The 27,616-nt window shown below is 42.6% G+C and overlaps 1 protein-coding gene across 1 annotated transcript; it reads left to right on the top strand.

The window, feature by feature from the left end:
- The first annotated feature begins 975 nt into the window (after positions 1-975).
- Positions 976-7,574, top strand: PMAIP1 (phorbol-12-myristate-13-acetate-induced protein 1). Its single transcript, XM_061169225.1, has 4 exons — positions 976-1,084; positions 2,559-2,581; positions 3,881-4,322; positions 6,857-7,574. The coding sequence occupies exons 1-4, from the start codon at positions 976-978 to the stop codon at positions 6,961-6,963; spliced, it is 681 nt and encodes a 226-aa protein (XP_061025208.1). The 3' UTR covers positions 6,964-7,574.
- The last annotated feature ends 20,042 nt before the right edge of the window (positions 7,575-27,616 follow it).

The following is a 27,616-nucleotide window of genomic DNA, read 5'->3' as shown; positions in this document are numbered from 1 at the left end:
GAAATAGGGTCTTTGCAGATGTAAAATGAGGTCATACTAGATTGGGGTGAGCCCTAATCCAATGATTGATGTTTATATAAGAAGACGGAAATTTGGACAGACACACAGGGGAGAAGGCCATAAAAAGACAGAGGCAGAGATAGGGGTGATGCATCTAAAAGTCAAAGATTGCCAAGGATTACTGGCAACCAGCAGTAGTTAGAAGAGGCTAGGATTTCTCCCCTATAAGCTTCAGAGAGAGCACAGCTCTGTGGACACCAAATTTGATTTCAAACTTCTAGCCTCCACAACTGTGTGGGAATACATTTCTATTGTTTTAAACCGCTCAATTTGTGGTACTTTGTTATGACAGCCTTAGGAAACTAACATAGGTGAAAATGTCAATTACACTTACGCTGACAAATATCAAGTCTTGCTCTGATAGAATGTGGTCCTATCCTAGTCAGGAAATATGGGAATTTTAATAAAGACAGGGTTGAAACAGGGACTGTCTTTGCTGACACTACCATCTTGTATGAGAATTACCATAATGTACATCTTGATCAGTCACACTGTCTCCGGTCTTAGCTTGGTTAATCTAGTCACGCTGCAGTCAGAGTGAACTTTCTAGAGTTTGATCATATCACCCACGTGCTTAAAACCTTCAGTGGTGCCCCCATTGTCCCCACAATAATGCGCAAACTCCTCAGGTGGCTTATCCCTCCCCACCCCACGACTGCTCTTCAGTCTCTGCATGGAACATACTTCTTCCCTTTGGCCTCACTGCTTGGCCAACTCCTATTTATGCCTTGGGTCTCTATGGAGATGCCTTTCCTGCTTAATTGCCCTCCCAGGCGGTCCCACAGTCTGCCATAATTTCCCTGGCACAGCCCTGATGTACATCTTTTTGCACCTGCCTGTGTACTTACCTGTATCGTCCTCTAGACTTGCTCCTCAAAGTGGTATCTATAGACCAGAAGGATCACCGAGTTTAAGATGCAGAATCTCAAGCCCAGCCAGATCGCCACAATCAGATGTGTATTTGAACAAGATACTCAAGTGATTCTTAGGCACACTGAACTTGCGTGGTACTGGTCTCTTCAAGGTAGGTTCCATGGGGGTAGGAAGCATTGTCTCCCCAGAACCCAGCACAGTGTCTGTCTTAAAATAGAGATTGAAATGATCAATGCATGAGGCTGATTTCATGTTAACAAACATGCTATACAGGAAAAAAACAAGTCCCCTTTTATCAGAATAAACAGACTCAGGCCTACAGCCTATACATTTTGTCAAAGGCTTCCTTTAAATTCCCCCTCATTCATCTCTCATATCCTCATTTCCTACCAAATCTTATTTTCTGCATGAAAGAGATGAATGACTATTCTATTAGTAATCATGTCTACTATTTTGTTTTGTTTTGTTTTTAGTAATTTTTTTTAACACTCTAAGTGACAACACAGACGTGGCCAGATTTGCACTGTCATTTTCAAACTTGTCCATGAAAACTAAAACCTGGTAATAGTTTTAAAAATTGTCTTCGGGCTTCCCTGGTGGCGCAGTGGTTGAGAATCTGCCTGCCAATGCAGGGGACACGGGTTCGAGCCCTGGTCTGGGAAGATCCCACATGCCGCGGAGCAACTAGGCCCGTGAGCCACAACTACTGAGCCTGCGCGTCTGGAGCCTGTGCTCCGCAACAAGAGAGGCCGCGATAGTGAGAGGCCCGCGCACCGCGATGAAGAGTGGCCCCCACTTGCCGCAACTAGAGAAAGCCCTCGTACAGAAACGAAGACCCAACACAGCCAAATAAATAAATAAATAATAATTAAAGGTGCTAATAAAAAAAAAAAAATTGTCTTCACCAGTCCTTTAAAAAAAAATGAAATAACAGGGGATTCTAATGCTTCATGATAAATCATTATTTTGTCATTCTCCGGGTCCAAAGAGTTAAGAAAGCCTTTTCACACACAGCTTCTAATTCTCTTAATAGAATGTTAGATCTGAAAAAGAGTTTATGGACCATCTCAAATTCAAAATCTTAACAAGTCCTCCATAAATGGCTGATTTGACCCATCTCTGAAGCGCACCTTCTAATCTTCTCTCCTCCCTTTTCCTTCCAGGGAGTTAAATTTGCAATTCCGTAAAAGTCACAACTTGCCTAAGGTTTGCATCAAGTATGGGTCATGTGGCTAATGACCTTTCATAATGATAATGTTAGAGGTCAAGATTGACACACCCTTTGTGGGTAAACATGATATGATTTGTTTTTCTTTCGTTGAATGTATATATTGCATTTCAGGGTGCATGGTTTGATGAGAAGTTTACTATTTATCCAACCAAGAAGCTAATGGTGTTACTTAAGTATTGTCAGTCAAAATGAGCCTTGAGAATGGTTTTGGGACACCGGGTTCAAGACAACAGCTTTCTAGGCAGAATCTCTGCTGGGCTTCCTGTGACATGTGGTGGTAACTCCTGAATTTTGTCCACCCTTAACCCTATGTGTTTACCACACTCAAAACTAAGTTGTTTAAATTCAAGAGTAGTTTTGTTCCACGCTTACAGCATTGTCTGTATTTCTGCAGGACCAAGCCACAAATACCTGCAGGTTTGTGTTGATTGAGTGATTTAAGGTAAATAAACAAGTTCAAATGCCTACTGGGGCCAGATAATGTAAATGAGAAAAACAAACAGCAGGGAGTGTGGCCAACCAAAGAGCTCCGCCCGACGTCTAAGGGCAGCCGCTGCATCCATGCTTCTAGCCGGCTCCGCTCTTTTGGAAAACGAATCTTGGGTTTTGAGCTAATGATTTCCCAAAGAACGCCAGAAATCCCAGCTTTTAATGCAGTCTCTCAATGTTTAAATGTTGGTAACCAATTCAGATTTTCACAAGGCCAATACTGTGAACCAAACCAAAACCTTCCAGGAAGCCATGCAGCTCTCAGCAACCAATGTGCAACCTCTGCATTATATAGCTCAGATGAAAAAAGAATGCTCATTTTCTAAGAAACTGTGATTCCTGGGAAGGCCACAGAGGGTAAGAGGTCTTGCTCAGTATGGGCCTGCCTGGGTTCAGATCCTGCCACTGCTCTCTGCCTATGTGAGCTTGCGCAGCTCCATCTCTATAAACCTCAGTTTTCACACCTGCAAAGTGGCCACGATGGTAAGAATGTCCGCTTGGTCGGGCTGTTCTGAGGACAGAGTGAGAAAATGTCTGAGGAAGCCCTCAGCACGAAGCCCTCAGTATCTGTTGCCTAGCCCGAATGACTCCTTCTCTTTAGAATAATGGAATTATTCAAGGGTCAGCCAAACATCGGGCAAATAACTTCATATTCCCAAATACCTCGTTCCTCCCTCCACGAGGGCATCTGAAAGTTGTCTACATGATGACCTACTATTTTTTGTGTTACTAAGCATCTGGAACGAGCAATGAGACCTACCCAGGGGGGAATATGCTCTTCTTTCAAAATCACAGTCGTCACCCGGGCGGAGAACTAGCCACTTCTCCCATCCACTTTCCTTCTCTCTCCCCCCGCCCCCCTTCCCCAAGTCCAAACAGTGTTTGCTCCCAAGCTGCAGGGTTTCAATTTGCAGTTAACTTCCCAGCAGTTTCAGTTTCAATCTGGTACTTTTCTCCCTTGGCTTCCCGCACCATTTCTATTGTTATTAAGTGTTCTCTTCGTTTCACTTCCCTGGAACTTCCCACGCTCTTCGAGTCTGCAAACTGTCCTTTCCCGAACTCTTTCCGGGGTTTGTTTACGAAAGTCTCTAATTGCCCGTTTATGATAGGGACGAAGCTCCAGGCCTCTCCGTCCCCAACTTTCCCGCTAGGAGAACCTTTCCCCGCTCGCGACTCCTAGACCCCGCCGCGCCTGCAGCTGACTCGTTGGTCAAGAAAGTAGTGTAGGGGCCGGGCCGGGTCCCCACCCCGCCGATCGGCGCCGCCGCGGGTCGCCAGCGGGTCCCGGCAGGTCGCGCGGCGCGGCGCGGGGCTCCCCGCGGGCCTGGCCCGGACGCCCGCTCCCTCCCGGCGCGGTGGCCCGCGGGGGCGGGGACAGGGGCGGGCCCGGCGTCAAGTTTCGCTACGTCACCGGGAAGTCCCCATCAGATCCGAGCGCGGGCAGCGGCGGGCGCCCACACCTCCGAGTTTCCTGGTGGCGGACAGTGTGGAGTCTCCATCTCCGGCCCGTCCGCCCCGCGCGCAGCCCGAGTCCTGCAGACCCAAGGTGCCAGGGTTGGAGGACTGAGTTCCCGGACTCTGCAGCACAGTTCCCGGCGGCTGCTTACAGAGATGCCTGGAAGGAGGGCTCGTAAGAGCGCTCAGCAGAGCCCGACGCGGGCCCCGGCAGGTAGGGAGCATCTGGGGCTCGCGGAGATCCTGGCCGAGGCGGGGGCCGGGGTCGAGGTCTTGGTCGGGCCAGGGTCAGCCCGTCTGCTCAGGGTCTCAGAGTCGGGCCCGGTCTGCTCCCTTGCACGTGCTTTAGGGACGCCTCCAGGAGGTTCTTCGGGGGTTTAACCCCGGACCGCGGAGAAGGCGGGGGAGGGAGCCGGGTTTGGGATCGGGATGCAGCTGCATTTGAGCGGATGCCAAAAGCCGCCTTCCATCCCCACTTGCCCTGTCCCGGGGCCACGGGGAGAAAAAGCGCAAGTACGGGCTACAGCCACGCGGAGAAAGTAATTGTCACGGCAGGTGGGGCCGGGGCCGAGAGAGGCTCCGGGAGCCACGGCCTCCCGGCGCTTCCTGAGACAGGCCCGCTTCCTGCGGAGTCCAGGCTCTGGTGAGTGCCCTGCTCTGCTCTGTTTCACCAACAAAAGCTGTAATGACGCTTGGTACGATCACAGCTTTTCCACAAAGGACTGTTGGAGGGTTACGGAGGCCCCGCAAGGAACACCGAGGTCAGAAGCCTAGACAGTCTTGCTTCTTTGTTAAAAGTATAACATTTTAACAATGCCTAATTAGTTACAGAAATGGGATAGGAGAAGAACAGGAGTTTGTCCGCAATGTTTTTTAATCCATCCATTCCAACACCCTTCCCCATCACATGTAGCCCCATCGAATAACTTCAGGTCGGTAGCAAAGAAGGCAAGTAAGACGGTGGGCTGGAAATCTGTGTGGTTCATACTGCTGTTACGTCAGACGGTATTAGGCCCCTTTTAAACTTAGTGTAATTTTATAGAGCCCATGGGGCGTGCAAAGGAAGTGGTGCATTGCCAATGTGACCATGGCGAAATTGGCACCAGGCTGCTCTCTCTAGCTCTTGTTTGGGAGGGAAAAAGCTTTGTCTACCTTTCGTGATGTTCGAGAGTTCTGGCTGTGTTGCGAAAAACCGCATAACCTTCACGATCCAACTTAGTCCCCATTAATAAGGGACAGCAGAAATGTCCCTCTTAAACTTGATTAGATAGTAAGACCTGTAAAAAAAATTGAGATATAAGTGACATATAACACTGTATTAGTTTTAGGTGTATGACATAATGATTTGGTATATGTGTATATTGTGACATGATTACCATAATAAGTTAACATCCATCACCACACATGGTTACATTTATAGATGTAACAAAAAAGATTAAGGAAACAACTAGGTGCTATTTTTTTTTTTTTTGATGAAAGGGATAATTTTTTCTCTTACAATTCAAGGCTTCTAAAATGGTAGCCTGAATGATAATTGTTTTTTTAGGATTGTATGTTAATATATCCCACTCACTGAAAAGAACTTGTTAGGGATTATGAATTTTCTTTTCTTTTAGGAATTACAAAAATTTAACCCAGCTCTTGTAAAAAGAGAAATTGGTTAAAATGTAGGTTTAAACATCCACTTTAGTATGTATTTACAGTTTTCATTTATTTTGAGCCTGAATAGGGTATTTGCAGCGTCTGTTTACAAAATAAATCAGATTTTAATTTGTAGTCATAATGATTTTTAGTGATCATAATCATGATATTGAAGTGTACCAAAAAGAAGCTGAATTGCTCTTTGAAATATACAAGAAAATTGTAATTATGGATCAGTATAGGTTTGGTGTTAACTTCATTTACTTTAAAAGTTTACTTAGAAATTAGATTATAAACATTACTTTTCCCTAATATTCAGTTTATTGCAATACCTTAATCATAAAAAATAGTAAACATGTGAATTAAACATTAGTTTGTTTTGTGCTTCACTCATTTCCATAGAGGCAATGGATTGGTACCGATTGGGAAGAATTTGGTTTAGAGTAAGATGTAAATTTTAAGTTATTTTAGAAAATGTGGACTTAATTTTGGAATAAGATTTTATGAGTCTTTCATGAGACAATTTCAGGGTTGTTTAAATGAGGATAAGAATACATTTAGATTTACCTGTTATGAGGGCATAATCAGAGCTATTGCCATTTACAAAATAAATTGTACTGGAAAATAACATAAAAGAGTTTAGAATTTGACTTTTATTTCCGTAACCAATCTTACATGGGAAAGAAAAGGATGACATCACCTGAGGCTGGCTGGCAAAGACTCACTTTCTCTTTGTGGTGTATGACATAAATGTCTGTATTTTGAAAGTAAGATAACATTTGCCTCATCCAGGATGCTTAAAAAAAAAAAAAAAGATTGCAAAGTAAATGTCTTTATTCTTGCCTTAACTTTTTTTTGTTGTTTAGAGTCACCACGTGTTCGTTTACATCGTGCTTGCCTGTGTGCGTGTGCCTGTGCGTGTGTGTGTGTGTGTGTGTGTGTGTGTAAGTAGCCTTTCTCACATTCAGAAAACAAGTATACATAAAGTTAAGATAATGCTTCATGGGATAAATGCTCAACTCGTCCCTGGGATGGGCATATTAATTCTTGCTGGTTGCAGTTTGCAGTGTTGTCAGTGTAACTTTGATGTTTTGCTTTCCTCTTCAGATCCTGAAGTTGAGTGTGCCATTCAGTTCAGGAGAATTGGAGACAAACTGAATTTCCGGCAGAAACTTCTGAATTTGATATCCAAACTCTTCCGCTCGGGAACCTGACTTTAGAAGCTTTCGAATGAAGAGACTCCTTTCAAATGGAAGATTCCCCAGTAAGTGCAAATTTCATCCATTAGAGGCGAGACTGCCTTGTAATGGAGACGAACAACGTGAAGGAGGTCTCACTTGCTTTCAGATGCCCTCGGAAACGAAGATGGATACATCAAAAATGATTTGTTGTTGGAGGTTTGCCAGAAGTCATCGTTTGGGATGTGAGAACATTAAAAAAAACACTTTGTTTATTTTAAAACAAGAATGGAAGAGCTTTGAAAATAGGAAATTAATTATTTATACATTTTGGTTTTGCTTAGAGACTTGTTCTAGTATTTTTGCTAAAGGTTGCTGCCCAGTGTATGAGGAGTTGACAAATGATTAGACTATGGGCAGGGGCCAAGAAACAGAACACGTTCAATGTTAGTTTCTACTTTTGGATGACAACTCCAGAACAATATATTATCTTTGGTTTATATATATTATCTTGTTAAAAGTAAAATTTTTTTCTGAGAACACTGAATGTCATAGTGAATGTTGATTTCATAGGTCACTACAAAATATAAACTAATTTGATAGTTTCTTTTTACTCAAAATGTATGGCTTCTGTTCAGATGAGCTTTTATTAAACGTGTTCCTATGGGCCTTAACTGGGAAATTATATGCTTTGAAAAAATTTGAAGTGTTACTTGGTGCCAGTGGAATTCTTGCAGGTTGAATATTAAAAGATAAAGAAGCATGGGGATTTTTGCATAACTGGGAATAATGAAAAATAAGTGACAGATTTTTTTTTTTACTGCTGTAATTATAACTTAGTAAAACAAATATTCTAACGTAACTGTTGGTAAGAAAATAAATGTGTTTCTAAAGAAGTTTCTAAATCTGTAAAAAGTCCCTTCTCATACTAGTCAGTGTGCATTGTATAAGAGTGATCTTTTAAGAGAAATTAAGCATGTTTTCATATTTGGGATACATACATATATTTTTAAAGGAACAGATTGCTCATCCAGAATGAAAATCCCATTTATATACATATACATATATCCATCTGAAGAGATATATATATATATATATATATATATATATATATATATATATATATATATATGGCATTAGAGTAATATGTAGTTTTTGAGAAAGGTTTCATGAATTCTATTGTTTTTTTGGCCAGGCTATCAACAAAGTCCCCAGATACATAAAAAAAGAAATAATACTGTCATGATTGAATTTCAGCAGGAATAATCTTATTTATTTTACCTATTTATAATTAAAATATTTTTTGTCTAGTTTGAAACTGTATATTAAAGTTGCATTTTGGGGTTTTGTGACAAGGGTTTCATAACTACTTGAACTCTTACAGTAAGAATGTTTTAATATAGGCTGTAGTCACTTTAGATGAAAAATTACCTCAGCATCTGTTTTTCTTCAGTATTACTTAAGCTGTTAGTTTATTTAGTTGCAAAGATTTTTTGGGGGGGGGGTCTGCCTAGTGGCAGGTATTTTGCCATGTGGATATTTATGGTCTGTAACTGTATTTATACATATATATATATATATACATATACATATAAAATTTGATACTGTAGCTGTAAACTATTAAAAATTACCACCATTCTTTTCTGTGTGTTTATTTTTTCATCGCGTAAGCTACTGAGTGTTCATTATGAAACCAGAATATTTTAACTGACTTCCGTCAGCAGTTACCTTCTGACCAAACCATCTCCTTCGTTCCAGTTCTGTGTGGGAGTGGGGAATACAGGGCAATTTGATGTGATTTCTGCTGTCAAGGGACTTATACTTTAATTGGGAAAGGAAGTAGTGAAACATAGGAAATTAATGCCAGGCATAGGTCTTGAGTGCTGCTGCATACCTTAGATTGATGCCTGGAGAGTGATTTATTTAAAGTAGCGTACAGAGAGTCGTGATCTAATTAGTGGTACCACGAGCAGCAAGCATTGCTTCATCTGAAGCTAGTCATGTGCAGAAGTAGGTGTGGTGCAAGTGGCCTTCCTGTTTGAGTGTGGGAACTCAAAAGATACCCCTAATTTGTAGCCTTGATCTAAGATCCACATCAGCAATCCACCCCTGCCCTCTGAGTCTGCTGAAGTCCTGGGATGTAAATTGCCTCCCTTAAATGGTGAGAGAGGGGAAGAGGGAGGAAGGTGAACGGGAGATGACAGCTACAGAACTGGAGCAGGAGGGGAGATTGGCTTCATAAAGGGTGGGGTCAATGTGTGATTTGATGTGAGGGTCACTGGAAGAGGAACTTTTGTCCGTGGCCGTGTCCCTAGGCCTCTTTGCATAACCAGAATTGAGCCACTAGTGTTAATTAGTTTTGCTAAAGTACCCTTGATGCTCTTTTATACTGTATAGGGCATCACACAGGAAGGCTAAGGCACACTTCACAATCTTCAGGTATGAGAATTATTTTCTGAGAACTCTATTTTAATGTCAAAAAATTCGCATAATGTCCACATAATTGTATCTATTGACCGACAAATAGCTACTATGAATTAAAAAATACTTTTTGATTTGTACTTATATTTAAAAGAAAATCTCAAAAGTCTGTATATTTGAAAAGCATCTATATATCCGTCATCTATCATGTGTCTATGAATGAAGCAAGTTGTTCTCTAAAGACGCTGGGGCCTGTGATTTGGGGTTTTTAATCCCTTGCAATAACTCTGCCCACATACATACACAACACTGGGCAGGAACAGCATAAATGGTGAGAATCCTGTCAAACTCCTCAAACCTTTGACAGAGAGAAAGATGCCCCAGGAGATAACTGACACCTTGAAAAAAGAATGGTAATGGGGAGTGATGAGATGCAAAGGACACCCCACTTGGGAATGCTGGAGCCAGACTCTCAAGGCAAAACCATTACTGAGCTGTGTGACCCTGAGTGAGTGTGACCCTGAGTGAGATAGCCTGTCTAAGCCAGAGTTATTCCTCTGAAATGAAGAGACCCAGATCTTCAGAGTTCCTCGTGGTGTGAAACAGATAATGGGGTGACAAAGGGCTCTGAAGGTCTCCCATCACACCCCTAGTCCTACCCGCCCCCTCATTTCAGACAGTATTAAGAGAGAACTGAAGGATTTGCTAAAAGAAGTAAAACAGTGGATGTAAAAAGCCAAAACCCCAGAAAAACAAAAACAAAGAAACAACTATCATCCAGATTCTTCTCCCCAACATTGATTCTAAGTCCTGTAGGAAGCTGTGCAGGAACTTCTTGGACTTGTATTTTCTGGGAAATGAGAATTCCCCATGCGCTCTGGCTTCCCTGATAGTGGTGTCACTCTGTCAGGGCTGCTTCTTATACGAGGCTGAACATAGTTGGGGTCACCTGACAGAACGCACCTGGCTGTGTAATCACCTGAGTATTCTTACCTAACAGGTCATGGTTCAAGAGCAAAACCTTTGTCAATCAATCCAGGCACTAACTCTTTTTAAGGGCTTTCAGAAATTGCTTTAACAAATTCAGAGTCAGACGGTCACACCCACCTACTGTCTTCTTCCAAATTGGCTACTTTTTAGAACACCAGAAAAGTCAGAAAATTGATGAGAGTTATAGGTCGGGATTTGGGGTTCCTTTACTTAGAAGTCGGGGTCCCAGACTGCTTTCTGCAGTCCTCTCTACTCTGTGATTACAAACTGCACAGTGCATGGAGCCTGGGCTTGGGTTTGGGTTGAAAATAGAATAAACAAAATAACCCCTTGATATTTCTAGAGTTTTAGAAAAAGTCTTCTCTCCTTTTTGTCATGCTCTCTCAGTAACGGTCTCTGACAGAGCTTCTGACATTTGTTCATTTCCAGCTTCCCATCTTCACCCAGCTATTGTCAAAACCACAAAGTTCCTCCGCCCACAATTGTCATTGGCTCCTGACTTTCAAATCAGTCAGTTATTTTACCACTTACTCTTGGGGGAACTCTGGATAAATTATTTGATTTCTATTTTCTTATAAAATGGTGTAAAATGCACCTATTTCAAACCATCTTGAGAATCAAATGAGGTAAGAAAGTGCCTGACGTCTGGCTCAGTCACGCTCTGTGAATGTCCTTAACTTTAGCTTCAAAACGGAGGGTTAGATATTAGCTTCTTTACCAAGCTATGGAAGATCTTGCCCAATTAAGATTATTAGACTAAAATGAAACCTTTTGAAGGAAGGCGGTAGGGCAGTGGTGGAGCCGGAGAGGAAGTGGCAGTTTTTCCCTTGATGGGGCCATCTGCTTTTAATTTGTAACCTCTCAGCGATGGCGGAACATTTATTGTCCCCTCTTACGTATTAGGTTTCATCAATAGTATTGAATCTCCCGAAGCCCCTTCACGTATTCATATAAAAATTCCGGTCCTGATTTACACAATATCACCTCAAGAGTTAGTTTGGACTAGATTTGGATAAGGCTCTTTTCAACTGGGGGGTTCTGAAGTGCGGGCTCTCCTCTGAGATGAAACTGAAAATTTGTTCATTTGGAGGACAGAGGTCAAGTCCTGCCTTTAGGGAACTTGAGTGGCGTCCACCCGTAGGGTTTTCACAGGGCTACTCTGAGTCTGTCCTTCTGTGAACAAAACTTCCTCAAGATAAATACCATTTACTGATCACCCATGATGGGCCTGACATTTTAGAAACAATAGTCTTATTATTTCACTTAGTGCTTACAATCTTTCTATTGGAAAATACGATAATCTTTCCTATTCTATAGTGAAGGGAACTGCCTCAGCGAATCAGCAATTTCCCCAAAGTTAACTGGCAAATGAGTGGAAGACACAGGATTTGAACTTGTGTTTTTCTGACCTCAAAGCTCTCCTCTCTTGCCAGCAGGATGGGTTAGGGTAGGGTCCTCATTTCAGAGCAAAGCTAGTTGTTTTCCAGCCCAGTGCCTTCAGCCAGGTTTTCTACCCCTGAGTTTTTTGAGGGTTGAAGGTTGATTATTAAACCAGCTGATAAATGAAAAATACCGATAAGTGCCTCACCAGTTGGAATTCCTTTAGCTCAGCACTGCTGCCGATTGCTCCCCAACCTCCAGCGATGCATATGCAACCTCAGGAAGCTGGTTCACATTATTTCAAGAAACCTGGGTGAGCCAGCAGGGAAGGTGATGCCGCATCACATCCCGGGAGGGATTTTGTGTTGGACAAGTGTGGAATTAATTCTGAAAGATACACTCCCCACTGGCTCGCTTTTTACCAGCTAACGCCCAAACAAGCACCTACTGAGACAGACCTGCAGGAGCTATTTGTAATGGGAAAGAAAACGATTCAAAGAATCCAGTCAAAACAGCAATTTGTGTGTTTTGTTGGCTGCCTGCAGTATCTGCCCGATTTCAGCAAAGCTAAGCAGTAATTAGGAAGGAAGAAGAAATTGGTGCCGCCATTATTAAAAAACCAAACAATGGAGAACATCGAAATTAACCAGTCTGGGTCCTGGATGATTCATTCGGACTAGTGGTGGAGAGGCAGGGAGCAATGGGTGGTTGTGTGGATTATGAAATCCTCTGGTTTTATGAAGGTTACTTTTTAGTAAGAGATTCCCAGATCCTCTGTCTTCAGGCAGCATACACATTAATCAGTTCATCCGAGAGAAGAGGAAAAACATCACAACTTGAAAAAAAGAGACTTGCAACACAATACAGCACCTGTAACTAAAGTGAGAAAAAGTCTCCTTTCCTCCTTTTGAAGTTTTTACTGGTGTCACATCAAAAAGGACAGATTTGTGAGAATTAGCAAATCAAGACTAAAACTTTTATTTAATTTTCAAAATGTGGTTATAGAAGAATATGAGGAAGTCAGGCTAATACTTCACAGATGACTCCTTGGGGCCCTGAGAAAGTACCAGCCAGGATGATAAATCTGGGCTTTTCTTCCAGATTTTAATTAACATAAAGGAGGGAAAAGGGTGGCAATATGCTCTAGGTGTGGCTTACTGGTCAACCACACTTTTCCAAGAATAAGCTGGTGAAATGAAAAAGTGCATATTTCTACCTGTTTGGAAACATACTCCGCTATAATTTTCAACCCAAATCATATTACAGTTACATTGGAATTCTCTTCATAATAAATATTCCTGAAGGGACACAGCTCCTGGCCCCTTTTATCATTGCAACATTTTATTGTTTCATCCCTGGAGACTATGGAAAGTTCTCTGGTCCTGGTGTGCCTGGGACTACCTGGTTTTAAATTTACTTTATTTATTTTTATTTTTGGCTGTGTTGGGTCTTCATTGCTGCACGCAGGCTTTCTCTAGTTGCAGCGAGCGGGGGCTGCTCTTTGTGGCGGTGCGCGTGCTTCTCATTGCAGTGGCTTCTCTTGTTGCAGAGCACGGGCTCTAGGCGTGCGGGCTCAGTAGTTGTGTCTTGCGGGCTCAGTAGTTGTGGTTCACGGGCTCTAGAGCTCAGGCTCAGTAGTTGTGGCACGTGGGCTTAGTTGCTCCGTGGCATGTGGGATCTTCCCGGACCAGGGCTCAAACCCCTATCCCCTGCATTGGCAGGCGGATTCTTAACCACTGCGCCACCAGGGAAGTCCGGACTACCTGGTTTTAAAATTGAAAGTCTCATGTCCTGGAAATGGCCTCAGTTCTGGGCGAGCCCAGGACAGTTGGTCACCCTTGTGTGGTTGTAATGTGCTTACACGTGTATGTTTAGTCGATTTAACTCTGAGGCTCTCCATCTAAGTAATCTATATCCCACTTCTTTTTCCCACTTTTGGCTCATTTGTAAGAGAGTGGTAGTCATAACTCCCAGCCCTGTGGAATCAGAAAGTTCATAAGGGGATTAAAAGAGATCCTGAATGCAAAGCTCTCAGCTCAGGGCCTGGCAGTTAGTAAGCTCCCAATAAATTGTTGCTGAAAAAAATACTCTGGGGGATTACAGAGAGTTTACGAAAAGTGAATGTTATCATGATTTTACTGGAATTATTAAGTACATACTGAGTGAAGAGATGCAGAAAGCAGCCTCCCTGACTTAGGGACTTTACAGTTTAGTTGAGGACACAGATGAGCAAAACCAGATGAAACATTTACAAATGGTCCAGAATTAACAGTTATAAGCTGTGAAGTTGTTCACTAGAGAAAAGAAAAATGTCAGGTAGGGCCAGTTTTGTTTTTTTTTCAGAGCTTGTATTCAAGGTTCTATTCGAGTTCCAGTCGCCGCAGTAAAATCAGAAAAAAGAAAAGAGTTATAAAGGAAGAAAATTGCCATTTATTTGCAGATAACATGATTGTCACCATAGAAAATACAAGACAATCTAAATGTAAGCTATTAAAATGAATGAGACTAAAGCAATTGGCTGGATATAGCATTAAAGTGCACAAGTCTATTTTGTACACCAGAAATATACTTTTAACACAATTAAAAATAGGGATAATTTATAAGGCAAAAAAAGAGTAAAGAAAAGAATCCAGAAAGAATGCAAGATTGTGATGGAGTTTAAAAACTTTTGAAAACTGTTCAAGAAAATCTAATTAAATGATGAATTTAATTTTAATTCTTTTGCAAAGTTTTTATAGATCCACTGCAATTTTAATCATAATGTACATGGAAGAGCAAAGCCCCCAAAGTAGGCAAATTAATATCCCAATGAACTGCTGTTTGGAATAAAAAGTGAGTACTTGAACTACCAAAAAGCAAGACATTATAAATTGATAGTAATTATGTTGGCATATTACTGGTAGAGGTATAGACAAATTGATAGGGTCAGGTATTTTTTTATTTCAAATAAAGATGTTGTTTGTTAGATGAGTTTTTTCACTATCAAAATCACCAGAGACTCAAAAATCTTAACAGGTGGTCTACCAAGTTATCACTGGGATGCTTCTCCAAAGGCTACTCTTCCTTGGTTGGTGTCCTCAAACATACTCTATTTTTATCATTTTGTAATCTGTCTTCCATCTCCACTTTTTCATAGGTACTGTTTTCTTAAAGGTCACTAGCAACCCAACTGCCACATCCCAAGGCCTCTTTTTATGTTGCATCATGTCCAACCTCTGAGACTCACCTCCTCCTTCAAACTTATGTAAAGTCCTCTAAACTCTTAGCAAGTTCCTCCTTCCTCTTGGTTTTTAAATGTCAGTTTTCCAAGGTTCTGCTTTCAACATGTTCTCTAAGAGTAATGACCTCACGTGCCCCTTTAAGCTAATTGACTTCCAATTTTCATCTCCATCTGGCTTCTCCCCGTGGGCACTAGCCTGACTCTGTCCTCCGGCTAGATTTCTTGACTTTCTAGGATTTGTTTATAGTTTTCATTAATTTTGGATTCCTTTCCTTCTCATCTTTGCTGCTCAAAGCTCTGTTATCCTTCAAGGCCAATGTCAAAAGTCATTTCCTCAAGAAGTATTTTCAGATTCCCCAGTCAGAAAGGACAGCCTATCTTTTATGTTTCCATAGCACATTTTTCTTATCATGACACAACACTGATTTCATTCACATTTATGTTAATTTTATGTCTGCTTCTCCAACTTGATTATAAGCTCCTACAGGTGGAACAGAGATCTAATTTATTTTTCAATCCCCTGCATCACTTAGCAAAATGGCATTCATTCACTCATTCATTCATTTATTTATTCATTCATCCATAAAATAATTTTGATCATATGTGCCAAGAACTACATTTGATACTACAGATGTAAAGAACACATGTCTCTCTAGTGGGGAGACCAAGACAAAAACAGAAGATTACAATTAATATTTTAAGTATTGTGCTAAGGGGTGAGCACAAAGTGCTGAGGGAGCTCTGAGACTCACAAAGAGTGTGTGTGTGTGAGTGTGTGTGTGTGTGTGTGTTTGGCAGGAGGTATTGAAGTCTTCATGGAATAGAGGTTGCCTGAGATGAGTGTATAAGTTATATATTTCTCTGTAACAAATTACCCCCAAATTTAGTAGCTTTAAACAATACACATTTATTATCTCAGACTACCTGTGGTTAGGAGTCTAGGCACAGAGTAGCTGAATCTTCTGTTTCAGGGTCTCTCACAAGGCTGCAGTCAAGGTGTTGACTACAGCCATGGTCGCATCTGAAGGCTCAAGTGGGGAAGGATTTACTTCCAAGCTCTCTCATATGGTTGTTGGGCTGACAACATCAGTTTCTAACCGGTGGTTGGCTAGAGGCCACCCTCAATGTCTTGCCACATGAGCCTCTCCAGCTTACTTTATCAGAGCAAGTACTGGAGAAGAATGAGAGAGACAGAGAGAGAGAGAACAAGATGGAAGTCACAGTCTTTATAACTTAATCATGGAAGAGACGTCCCATCACTTTTGCGATATTAGAAACAAGTTCCTAGGTTCAACCCACATGCAAGGCGAAGGGATTACTAGGGCATAAATACCAGGAACTGGGTATTTTTGAGATCCATTTTTAAAGTCTGTCCACCACCACAATGAATCTTAAAGAACGAGAAGTTAACTAGCTTATTTCTCTCAGAGGAAACAACAAGAATAAATGCATGATGAACTAGAGCCTGTTGAGCCCCATGAGTATTATGATTTGAGATTCTTCTGGTGTATATTTCAAGAATTTCCTGTAAGCCTCTGGTGGATTCTGCCACTGCACAGGGTGTGAGGGGAGAGAGGGGGACTGGCTCCTGAGGCTTCTCTCCACCTCTCTCTATACCATTATGCACGCAGGAAGACTGAGCACAAAAGAGGAGGACACTGCATAGCTTCCAAGGGGCTGCAGTGAGAGAGGGGGAGTCCAAGCAACCATCCCCACAACTAGGAAGGTGATGAGGATGGGGCATCGAACGTAAACTTGTTCAAAGACCTGTTGATCCTATCCTGAAAATAGGCCACAGTTGTTGGGTGACTCAGCAGGGTAATTATCAGGAAGTGTCTTTTTTTTTTTTAAACGAGCTAGTGAAGGGGAACAAACAAACAGGTAAGTTAACAGAATTGAAAAGGATTTCAGCTTCTTATGTCAGATATGGAAATCGCTTTCATTGTTTAATTAGCTACCCACACACATAATCTAACGAGCCACACTTCTCTGCTTTTCTCTGCAGGCTGGTATTGTAGAAGCCGGGGGTCTCTCTGCCATCGATACGTAAATCAAAGCTGGATAGAGGCTCAGATAAGACCCTGTCCCCTAGTTGATTGTCCAGACACCCAGAAACACACGCGGTTTTCCCCTTTGTCATTTATCTCTCCGCAGGCAGGAAAGCTGGGTGTGGGGTGTTGTGGATCTCGTCAGACACATGGCCCTGTGGGACTTAAAATTACCCTGCCGGCAGCTGGGATGACTCAGACCGCGTTCTTCAGTCACACTGCAGGGCCTTCCAGGGTGGGGCTGAGTGTAGCTGAGCACCAGAGACCTCGCCGGTTGCTTTATTTTAAGAGACAGGGTCTTATAACAGGTTTGATAGGAACTGTACTGTTGGCTGGGGAACGGGGAGGGATTAAATACTGCCTCTAGGTCCCTGCTTTAATAACAGTTTACCCTTTCCCATTGCTTGATGTGTGCCAGCTCCTGCATTAAGCACCTTGTAAGTATAATTTCATTTAATCTTTCCAACAACTCTCAGGGCCAAGTATGATTATCCCCACTTTTTTTTAACAGGAGAGAAATTGAAGGTTAGAAGGTTTGGAAGCCTGCCCGGTCAGAAGAATAGATGCAGAGGTAGAGACAGAACTCAGATCCAACTGAGTCCAAAGCCCGTGTCCTTGGTCTTCATGATGGAGCTGCTGGTGGCCTCTCGCAGTGGGGAATTAGTTCACCGAGCGCTGTGAGAAGCCAGATGCTTTGCTGGTCGTCCCCCTCTTTGTCCCTTTAGACCCAGCTTGAATAGCATCTTATCAGAGAAGCCTTCTGTGAGTGTCCTTTTAAAACCTGTGCCATCATTCGCCAGACCCCAGCCCTGCTTTATCCTTCTTCACCACTTGATATAGATTTGTTGATTTTTTTAACACTCCGATACCCACTGTAGAATGGAGGGCCTCTGAGGGGAGGGGCCGTGGCCCTTCTGTGTCTGCCGTAACACCAGGACCTAGGACCTGACAGGCGACAGCCACTACCATACTTTACCCTTTTCAGTTAATTCTCAACATAGTCTGCTTTTTCCTTTTTTTTTAAATTGAAGTATAGTTGATGTACAATATTATATGTTACAGGTGCACAGTATAGTGATTCACACTTTTTAAAGGTTGTACTTCACTTATAGTTGTAAAATATTGGCTACATTCCCTGTGTAGTGCAATATATCCTTGTCGTTTATTTTATACATAGTAGTTTTTACCTCTTAATCTCTTACCTCTATATTGCTCCTCTCCCTCCCCTCTCCCCACTGGTAACCACTAGTTTGTTCTCTATATCTGTGAGTCTGCTTCTTTTTTGTTATAGTCACTAGTTTGGTATACCAGTCTGCTGTTCTTAAATTACATTTTTAATCTTAAAAGATTAAGAATACATACATACACACATTACTATATATAAAATAGATAACTAATAAGGCCCTACTGTATAACATAGGGAACTCTACTCAATACTCTGTAATGGCCTATATGGGAAAAGAATCTAAAAAAGAGTGGATATATGTATATGTATAACTGATTCACTTTGCTGCACACCTGAAACTAACACAACATTGTAAATCAACTCTACTCCAATAAAAATTTTTAAAAAATTCAGAATATGCAGAAAGGTATAAAAAAGGGGGAGAAATTTACCTATAATGGCAGTTGCAAAAATAATCACTCAATATGTTGAAAACAATTTTAACGTTTTAATATAATATTTTTTTTAAATTTTTATTTATTTATTTTTATTTTTGGCTGTGTTGGGTCTTCGTTTCTGTGCGAGGGCTTTCTCCAGTTGCGGCAAGCGGGGGCCACTCTTCATCGCGGTGCGCGGGCCTCTCACTATCGTGGCCTCTCTTGTTGCGGAGCACAGGCTCCAGATGCGCAGGCTCAGCAGTTGTGGCTCACGGGCCCAGTTGCTCTGCGGCATGTGGGATCCTCCCAGACCAGGGCTCGAACCCGTGTCCCCTGCATTAGCTTGCTGGGAGAACTTGCAAAGTCACTCATTCTCCTGATGCTAATTCCCCCATGGAGAAAATGTCAGGGTGGAGGGGGAGGAATGGGGGATGAGTAATTCCATAACTCCTATCAAAGATTCATGATCTTGGCTAACTGTCCTGTGATTTGCCACCTATTCTATGCATTGTATGAAGCAATAAACCAAATCAAATGTCCTCCTACCCAACCAGCCAAACCACCAAAATCCATCTCAGCAACATTTACCATCTCCTGCTCAGATTCCCTGGACTAAGCCCAGCGTCAGAAAACAGCTCTTAGTGCTGTTTGTGTATGTTTATGCTGATCCTTGGCTGTTTCTGAATCTGAGGAAGATCCTCTGGTCTTTTTCAGAGCTTTCCATCTTCAAAGAAAGGGTGAAAAAAATTGAGGATTCCACCCACCCTAAGTAATACTCTCAGCTGCGGCCAAAATACTGATAGTCACCTGTCACTTCCTGATACTCTCAAATGCAAAATGTCTCACAATGATAAGAGCCTTGTCGAATGTTCTGGTCTTTTTTTTTTTTTTTTTAATTATTATTTATTTATTTATTTTGGGCTGCGTTGGGTCTTTGTTGCTGTGCACGGCTTTCTCTAGTTGCGGCGAGCGGGGGCTACTCTTCGTTGCGGTGCGCGGGCTCTAGGCATGCGGGCTTCAGTAGTTGTGGCACACGGGCTCAGTAGTTGTGGCTCACAGGCTCTAGAGTGCAGGCTCTAGTTGTGGCACACAGGTTCAGTAGTTGTGGCTCACGGGCTTAGTTGCTCCGCGGCATGTGGGATCTTCCCGGACCAGGGTTCGAACCGGTGTCTCCTGCATTGGCAGGCGGATTTTTAACCACTGCGCCACCAGGGAAGCCCAAATGTTCTGGTCTTGAGGCCTGACCACTTGTATATCATTTCAACTTTTTAATGCTTTAAACATTCTATAAGGTTGACTTTTATCGTGTTCAACCTGCTGTGAAACAGAAGGGAAAAAGCCGTCCCGGACTGGCAAATGTTTAATTCTATGTCAAATGTAGTATTTCTAAACCTTGCTAAATATTGCCTTGTCGTCTAAACAGGAAGCTCTTTTTCCACGCTTGTAGATCAGACTTGAACACCCTAGATGACATGCACCTATGGAATGCCACCAAACAGGGCCACGCTTCTTTTGCAAGAGGACACCAGTGCCTGGTAACCTGTAAACTTCATGCTGTCTCTGAGGAGTGTTTCATTTTACCTGATGGCAGGCAGTTTCTCTGTCCAGTGTGACCCCATCCTCCTATAGGATTCCTTGCTGAGAGTTCCCACAGGAGGACAGGTTGTCTTTGGCTGTAAATGTTTCCTTAGATAAGTTGCAGCTTTCTTTCACTGTTTTCTTCCCCAACCGAATATAAATGAGGGCGACATTTTTCCAGCTCTTTATTTTGATAGCATGGCAGGGAGATGCTGTGATATATTGACTGGGTTTTTGGTGGGGTACTTCATGAGCTTCCTTCTGGCGGGCAGACAGAAACCAAGCTCTGTTGCGTCCAGGCAGAACTGTCTTAACAGAACCAGAGAAACAAGAAAACACTTGTGGTTTTGGTTTCAAAAGCCAACAACCAGGTGTAAGATAAAGAAGATTTGGAGGAAGAGATGGCTAAGCAGAGCCAGTTCTCCCACCACTGAAGATGAGATAAAGTTGCCCGAGACAGAGAAGACCTGAAGAGGGGAGAGATCAGTGAGGCCGGGTACCAGGGAGCAGGTGTGGATAGTAGCAGGGTCAGCTGTAGTCCCACTGTCTGTCTCCAGCACCAGGGAGCTGTGAGGGAGCTTCTGTGGGACCTCCAGACTCCCGGCTTTCTTCATGAGCATCCTTCATCTCCTACATGCCTTAGGTGTCCTTTCGTTGAGGGAGACTGTCCATAAGCATCACTTGCCTGTATCCCAAATCAGTGCTCGGGATCTTCTTACAGCTCACTGTGGGAAATCCTCCTTTCAGCAGCGGAGGACATGTAAGCTGTCAGGGAGGTGCCTTTCTAGTTCCTTTTGTTCTTCTCTTAAAATTCTAATTTACTGCCTCTGAACAGAAGAATATTGGGTGTTGGCAGGCCCTCTGTTTCCAGTTGTCACTTCAACAGACCTAGGAGAGATCGTAAAGCCATCAGAATGTGAGGCTTGATCCATTTCCCAAACACCTGCAGATTAACTAATTCAGAAGTGTTAATTCTGTGATGCTTTCAGGCACACATAAAGACCAGAACTATTTGTTGCACTTAAAGAAAATTTAGTATGAATTATTCATATGATTTAGCGTTAATTAATATTTTAATTCATTATAGAACTTAATGTGCATGGTCAATTTCACCAAATCAATTTGGGAGGATACAACTTGAGAATCAGTTCTCTTTGTTTGCACTCTTTTGTCATCACCTGAAGCTAGTATATTAATACCAGATTTCATGAGATAAACTCAGTAGGGGATGGATGAGTTTTCTTTCACTTGAGTATTATTCAGTGTAAGCTCACTGTTATAAACAATCCCAAAGTCTGAGTTAGCAAAATGAAAATTTCATTTGTTGGTCACATAAAGTCTAATGCTGATGCTCCTGGTTGAGAGGTCCTCTAGTCTTCTCTCTTCCAAGGGGTGGTTCAGGGACCCAGGATCCTTCCATGTTGAGGCTCCGCCATCTTTTGGCTTCAAGGTCACTGTTATGAGCTGAATTGTGTCCCCCCCCATTCATATGTTGAAACCTTAACCTCTAGTACCTCAAAATGTGACTGTATTGGAGCTAGGACCTTTAAAAAGGTGATTAAGTTGAAAGGAGGCTCTCAGGGTGACTCCTAATCCAATCTGACTGGTGTCCATATAAGGACAGGGAATTTGGACACATAAAGAGACGCTAGGGATGCACATGCACAGACAAATGACCACGAGAGGACACAGTGAGAAGCCACACAAACCAAGGTGAGGGGCTTCGGGAGAAAGCAAACATGCCCACCCCTTGATCAAGGGCTTCTAGTTTCCAGAATTGTGAGAGAAAAAAAATTCTGCCATCCCGTCTGTGGTATTTGTTAAGGCAGCCTGAGCAAACTAATACAGTCACTTTAGCATAATCCTGAGAACAGATGAGGGGAGAGAGATTGGAGAATCCGCCCGGGAGCTCTCTGTGGGCAGGTCTGTCCGTGGTGGAAGTGATGTGTACCTTTCCAGCTATATTCCCTCGCCCAGAATCTAGTCACGAGTTGTGGTTTCACAAGTGTTCACTTATAATTATTCTTTAAATTGTTTTAAACACTCTTAGATATATATGGTACATACCACAGTGAAGAAATTGAAAAGAAAAAAATCATATTCAAAATTAGTACCTATTTAATAGAAGGTTTAGCTATCTCCTTTTTCCTGGAAGTTAGGGACACTAGATCAGAGAGTCAAGGAGGGAAAAACAATCTTCTTACCTTTTTTTTAGGTAAATGTCTCATGGTTTGAAATTTGTGTAGTTTTTTTTGATCGTTGTTCTATGTTTGCGTTTATAATTAAACAGAGATTCAGAGAACTGTCTTCATAAAAATAAATAATGCACAAATTATTATTTTCTGTTATGAAGGATATTAGATCTTTTATAGAGGAGACTTAGGTTGTTTTGAGTCTCTATACACCAGTTCAGAAAATAGTCAACTGCATTTCTTAAACAGAATTCCATTTTTCCCAATAATTTTTCAAAATCCGTGTGCACACTAATTTCCTCCATTCTTTTTTTTTTCTTTTTTCTCACAAATTTATTGCTGTGAGGATGTTCAGAAATGAGTAGTTGACCAAAAGCCTGTCTCACATTTTTTGTGTTTGTATTTGGGACCCGTCACAACCGTTGGAGAATGGGAGGCTCCTGTGGTCTGAATGATGGTTTCCACTGATGTTTGAGACTATTGCTTGTACTTCCACTGATGCCTGAGACTATGTCTGAGACTATTGCTTCCACTGATGTCTGAGACTATTGAGCTCTGTTCAGAAATAAATCATCTGAGAAGCAGGAATTGTGTGGTAGCGAAGAGTATAAAGTCTGGTTTTGAACCCATCACTCATTAGCTGTGAGACACTGGGCAAGGTACTTAACCTCTCTGTGGTTCAGTTTTCCCATCTGTAAACAGGGGTAATAGCAGGACTGACCTTCTAGGGTTGCTGTGTGGATGAAACGAGTTAATACATGGGAAGAACTTAAAACAGTGTCTGGCATATAGTAGGTATTACATAAGTGTTTGCTATTATTGTTATCCATTCCTAGCAAGGTATTATCACTGTATGTGGGCATAAAGCTACCAATGTCTTTCTGCATTGGCATCACATTTTTCAGGAAGAGTGGAAACTATCATTGTGAAGAAAGCTAACATGTTAACTTAAAAAATGAGGACAGTTGCACAAGAGGCCGAAACAAGAAAATGAGCACCAGTCTTGGAGACTCACAAGTCCAGGTACGCTTCCTAACAGGTGCCTCAGAATCCCCCTGCTTTAGGAAAGACCCACACTTCAAACCCATTGTCCCAGTCACCGCCCTGGATGTGTTGCCCAGTTCTCCAGACCCGCCCCACGGGCCACACGAAGCAGCGTGAGGCAATTTTATTCTGAGCTGCAGTGTTGTTGTTTTAACAGAGAAAAGAACCGTGTGATCGGTGAGAAAGACCAAGCTTAATCTCCAAGCAGTTAGAGAAGGCTAGAGGTCTGAGCGGGCAGAACATCTAGGCCAAGACTTGCCAAGTATGTGTGGGTGTGTTCGTGACTCAAATTCTGGGGCCGAGTCAGAATAAAACTTATTTCTGGAGGTAGGTGAATAAGATTGGGGGAGGGGAGGACACAGCTGTTTACCACGGGACCTTCTCTCCTTTGACTTTTCACAAAGAGTTCTTGTCGGGTCTGTCAGGACACACAGCCCTGTCCTTGCCAACCTTCTAGTTCTCCCTTCACGCTCAAGGGAAGGTTCTCTTTCTTCTCCCCTGCTCTAACAGCACTTGAGAACATCAGCCTTCCCAGTGAAATTTTGAACCAGAGGAACTTTCCAAATGTGGGTGAATTTAGGGATAGGTATGTGTGGGGGGAGAATAATCGAAGGCCTTATATGGAGGGGGGGTGATGGAGTAGTGGTCCCTGAAAGCAGAGATCCCTTCTTACAGCAAACTGTCTTGAACTTAACTGAGCAGAGAGCACAGCTGTTAGGCTCTGACACCACATTGCTGTATGAACTTGGGAAAATTAGGTTTAAATGTCAAAGTCTCAGTGCTCTCATTTGAAAAATAGGTGTTGTAAAATTGACCGAACGAGTTGGATTCAAGGCAAAGTTTCTAGTTCCAGAGGTAGAAGAAATTCTTCTTCTTCCAAGTGAGTGGAAGCCAGTTGCCTGGGGTGTGAGTAAAACAAAAACCAAACGCTGCCTCCAGGCTTTCCTAATGGAGTAGGAAGAAAGACAGGGGAGAGAGCGGTTGGTTTACCTTCTCCACTTCAGCTGGTATTGCGTAAGCGCCCCGGGGGGAAGTGGAGGGGGCACTGTCTCCCCAGCTTACTGGCGTCTGAGATAACTGGCTTCTGAACCGCATTAACGCATGACACTTCTGACACCAAGTGTGTGGGTGCTCCTGCCCCCCACCGCCCCCCTGACCTGCCACCGAGCAATTTTCCAGTTCTCTGGATTCAGTTCAATTCTGACACTACCTACCTGGAGTTAGTACAGACCCCCAAGGCTGCCCTTACACCTGTACTGACTGGCTATAAATTGGGGGTTCCCTCAACCCCCTTCTCAGGTTTGATAATAGCTAGAATGGCTCACAGAACTCAGAAGAACGCTTTACTTACACTTACCAGCTTATTATAAAGGATCCAACTCAGGAACAGTCAAATAAACTATTCACAAGTCAAATGTAGTATTGTATCAGAGGATAACATACCAAGGTTGAGTAGTCTTATCCTGGAATGCAAGAATTGTTCAACACTGAAAAAGATATATAAATAAAAATTCATTACAGTAACAGATTAAAAGAAAAACCCCGCATATTAATAGGTATTCAAAAGGCATGAGATAATTCAGTATCCATTAAAAAAGAAAAGCTACTTAAGTATAGTAAGTTTTACCAAAACACAAAAGCAAACATTATACCAAGAGTTACAGTGCGAAAGAAGTCATTTGAATTAAAATCAGAAATATGACAAGTATACCTACTATGTCAACGTACTTATTACTTCCACATTGCTTTGGAGGGTCTAGCTAATGCAATAAAAGATTAAATAATCTGTATAAATATTGGAAAAGAAATAAAATATTAGAATTAATAACCAAATTCAGTAAGCCATTTGGACTTTTTTGTTGTTTGCCCTTTACCTTTATTTACTTATTGAATAACGTTACAGTTTAATGTAGATATATTTCATGTTTTTATGTCAACAGATTTAATACTCTTTTCCTTTAAATATGAGAATTTTGTAACCCTACTTAGAAATGCTTTCCCCACTCAAGTCTATACAAAATAGTTTTATGCTGGGCTTCCCTGGTGGCACAGTGGTTAAGAATCTGCCTGCCAATGCAGGGGACACGGGTTCGAGCCCTGGTCCAGGAAGATTCCACATGCCACAGAGCAACTAAGCCCGTGCACCACAGCTACTGAGCCTGCACTCTAGAGCCCGCAAGACACAACTACTGAGCCCGCACGCCTAGAGCCCGTGCTCCGGAACAAGAGTAGCCACCGCAATGAGAAGCCTGCGCACTGCCACGAAGAGTAGCCCCCCCCCGCTCGCCGCAACTAGAGAAAGCCCGCGTGCAGCAACGAAGACCCAACGCAGCCAAAAATAAATAAATAAATTTATATAAGAAAAATAGTTTTATGTTTTTTTATGTTTAAACTTTTGGTTCATCTGGAATCTCTTTTGGCTTAAGGAGCAGTGTTGGGATCTGGATTTATTTATCTTCAAAATCGTTGTCCCAACACCATTTATTAAATGATGCTCTTTCCGCCATGGATTTGCAATGCCAACCTGACTACCAAGTACATTGCTGAATGCACTTTGGTCTGTTTCTGGAATCTGTACTACTGTTTATTGCTTTTGCAGTTCCAAGGTATTTTAATTATTGTATCTGCACTTTATGTTTTAATATCTGGAAGAACCAGTTTCTAGAGAGAATCTTCAGTATTTTCAAATGGGGAAGGGAAAGTGCGGACAGAGAGGTTACTGATACTACAGGAGAAGGGTGGGATTTAGATGGTAGATCCCTGAAGAGGCAGGGAAATGGTTTCCTGAGCCCGTCTGAGGAGTTAATTTTGACCAGGAGGAAGGACACCCCTGATGCTGTGAGGAGACAGAGGAGGGAAGGGCGGCAGCGGGCTCCCAGCCCTTCCAGGGGAAATCACCTGTCACTTTGTTCCTGATGCCGTGACAATCGCAGGCAGCCACGTCTTGTGTTCATCCCAACCATTTCGAACTGAATCAGGAAGACTCCAGCAAGGTGCTATTTCAGAAGTTGACAGTCAGCCTGTGAAATGATGTGATATGAAGAGCTCTGTTCAACCACGGACCACCTAATCCAGTCAGAATCTCTAGTGTGTTGATTTGCTTAACAGTCACTTTCTAGTTCCAGATTCTCTTTACATACAAAACAAAGAGTCACAGTATGAATAACAAAGCAGGTTTTAATGCTGCCTCTCTTCCTCCCTAGACCCAGAGGGAGTAAAGGAGAGTAATGTTCCTGTCCAAAAGTGAGTTAAGGATTGGAATTTCTTACCACCATGCTCAGGGGCCAGCGGTCACTCATTGCAGAGGAGGTGACTGGAGCCGCTGTTTCCCCCGAGGTTCTTGTCCTAGAAGACACTGGGTCTTGCCTCATCTAATTAGAGAGAAGCAGCAAGTCCACCAGGCCATCTCAGCAGGGCCAAAAGCCTCCAGGGGTGGGTAGATGTCTTGTTATCCAAACCGCCCCAGGACAGGCGGCCACGTAGTGCTATGTATTACAGGGCTAGCCCCAAAGCTCGGCATGAGAACACACCTATTTTTAAAAAATAACCAGCCCAGAGTCAGTCAAACATAATACCTGCACCTAAAATCCTAACTACTGCTTTTTACTCGAGTGGCATCAGCCTGGATTATATCAGAGATTTTAATGACTTTAAGAGAACTGTCTCCGCTATGAAAGGAAGAGACTCTCTTTACAAAGTGGCGTTTGCCTTTTGGGGTGCAGACCCTAAAGGGGGTTCCTCTGGGGACCCTATCAATTCATTAGGTTAATGGCGTTCAGTCTATGGTCTGCATGTATTTGGACGGGGTGCAAAGGCTTTCTAAGGGGCACCCAAACCCGCAGAGGTTTAAGGAATGAACTTCCTGGTGCTCGGCTTCCATATGTGTATCTTCGTAAAATGTAATCTGCCTGAGAGTTTGCCTTCAGGTCGCCTTTTACAACCACCTCTTACCCATTCATCATGAGTCTAACCGAGGTTCTGCCCCCGGGTGTGAACGCCCCTGGTTATGAAAGGGAAAGACAGGTGGAAATGCGGGTGAGGTGCTGCGGAAGCCAGTGACTAGTGAGGAGCTGGTGGGTTCTTTGACAGATCAGGGAGATTTCAACCAGAGGAAGACAGAGCTGGCTGTTAGCTTTTAGTCAGACACCTATCTCAGCGATTTGTTTTTAGCGATAGACAACTAACAATGTAACTTATTTTTAGTGGTATATCTT

Source organism: Eubalaena glacialis, chromosome 15, assembly GCF_028564815.1.
Source record: "Eubalaena glacialis isolate mEubGla1 chromosome 15, mEubGla1.1.hap2.+ XY, whole genome shotgun sequence".
Taxonomy (NCBI): Eukaryota; Metazoa; Chordata; class Mammalia; order Artiodactyla; family Balaenidae; genus Eubalaena; species Eubalaena glacialis.
This window is presented reverse-complemented; position numbering and strand designations above follow the sequence as displayed.

What these genes read in the sequence shown, in the direction of transcription:
- PMAIP1 (XM_061169225.1), top strand. Translation starts at nt 976, where the DNA reads ATGCAGAATCTCAAGCCCAGCCAGATCGCCACAATCAGATGTGTATTT. An exon ending in GTGGTACTGGTCTCTTCAAG is followed by an intron (nt 1,085 to 2,558) that starts GTAGGTTCCATG and finishes GTATTTCTGCAG; the next exon opens with GACCAAGCCACAAATACCTG. An exon ending in CAAGCCACAAATACCTGCAG is followed by an intron (nt 2,582 to 3,880) that starts GTTTGTGTTGAT and finishes AAAGTAGTGTAG; the next exon opens with GGGCCGGGCCGGGTCCCCAC.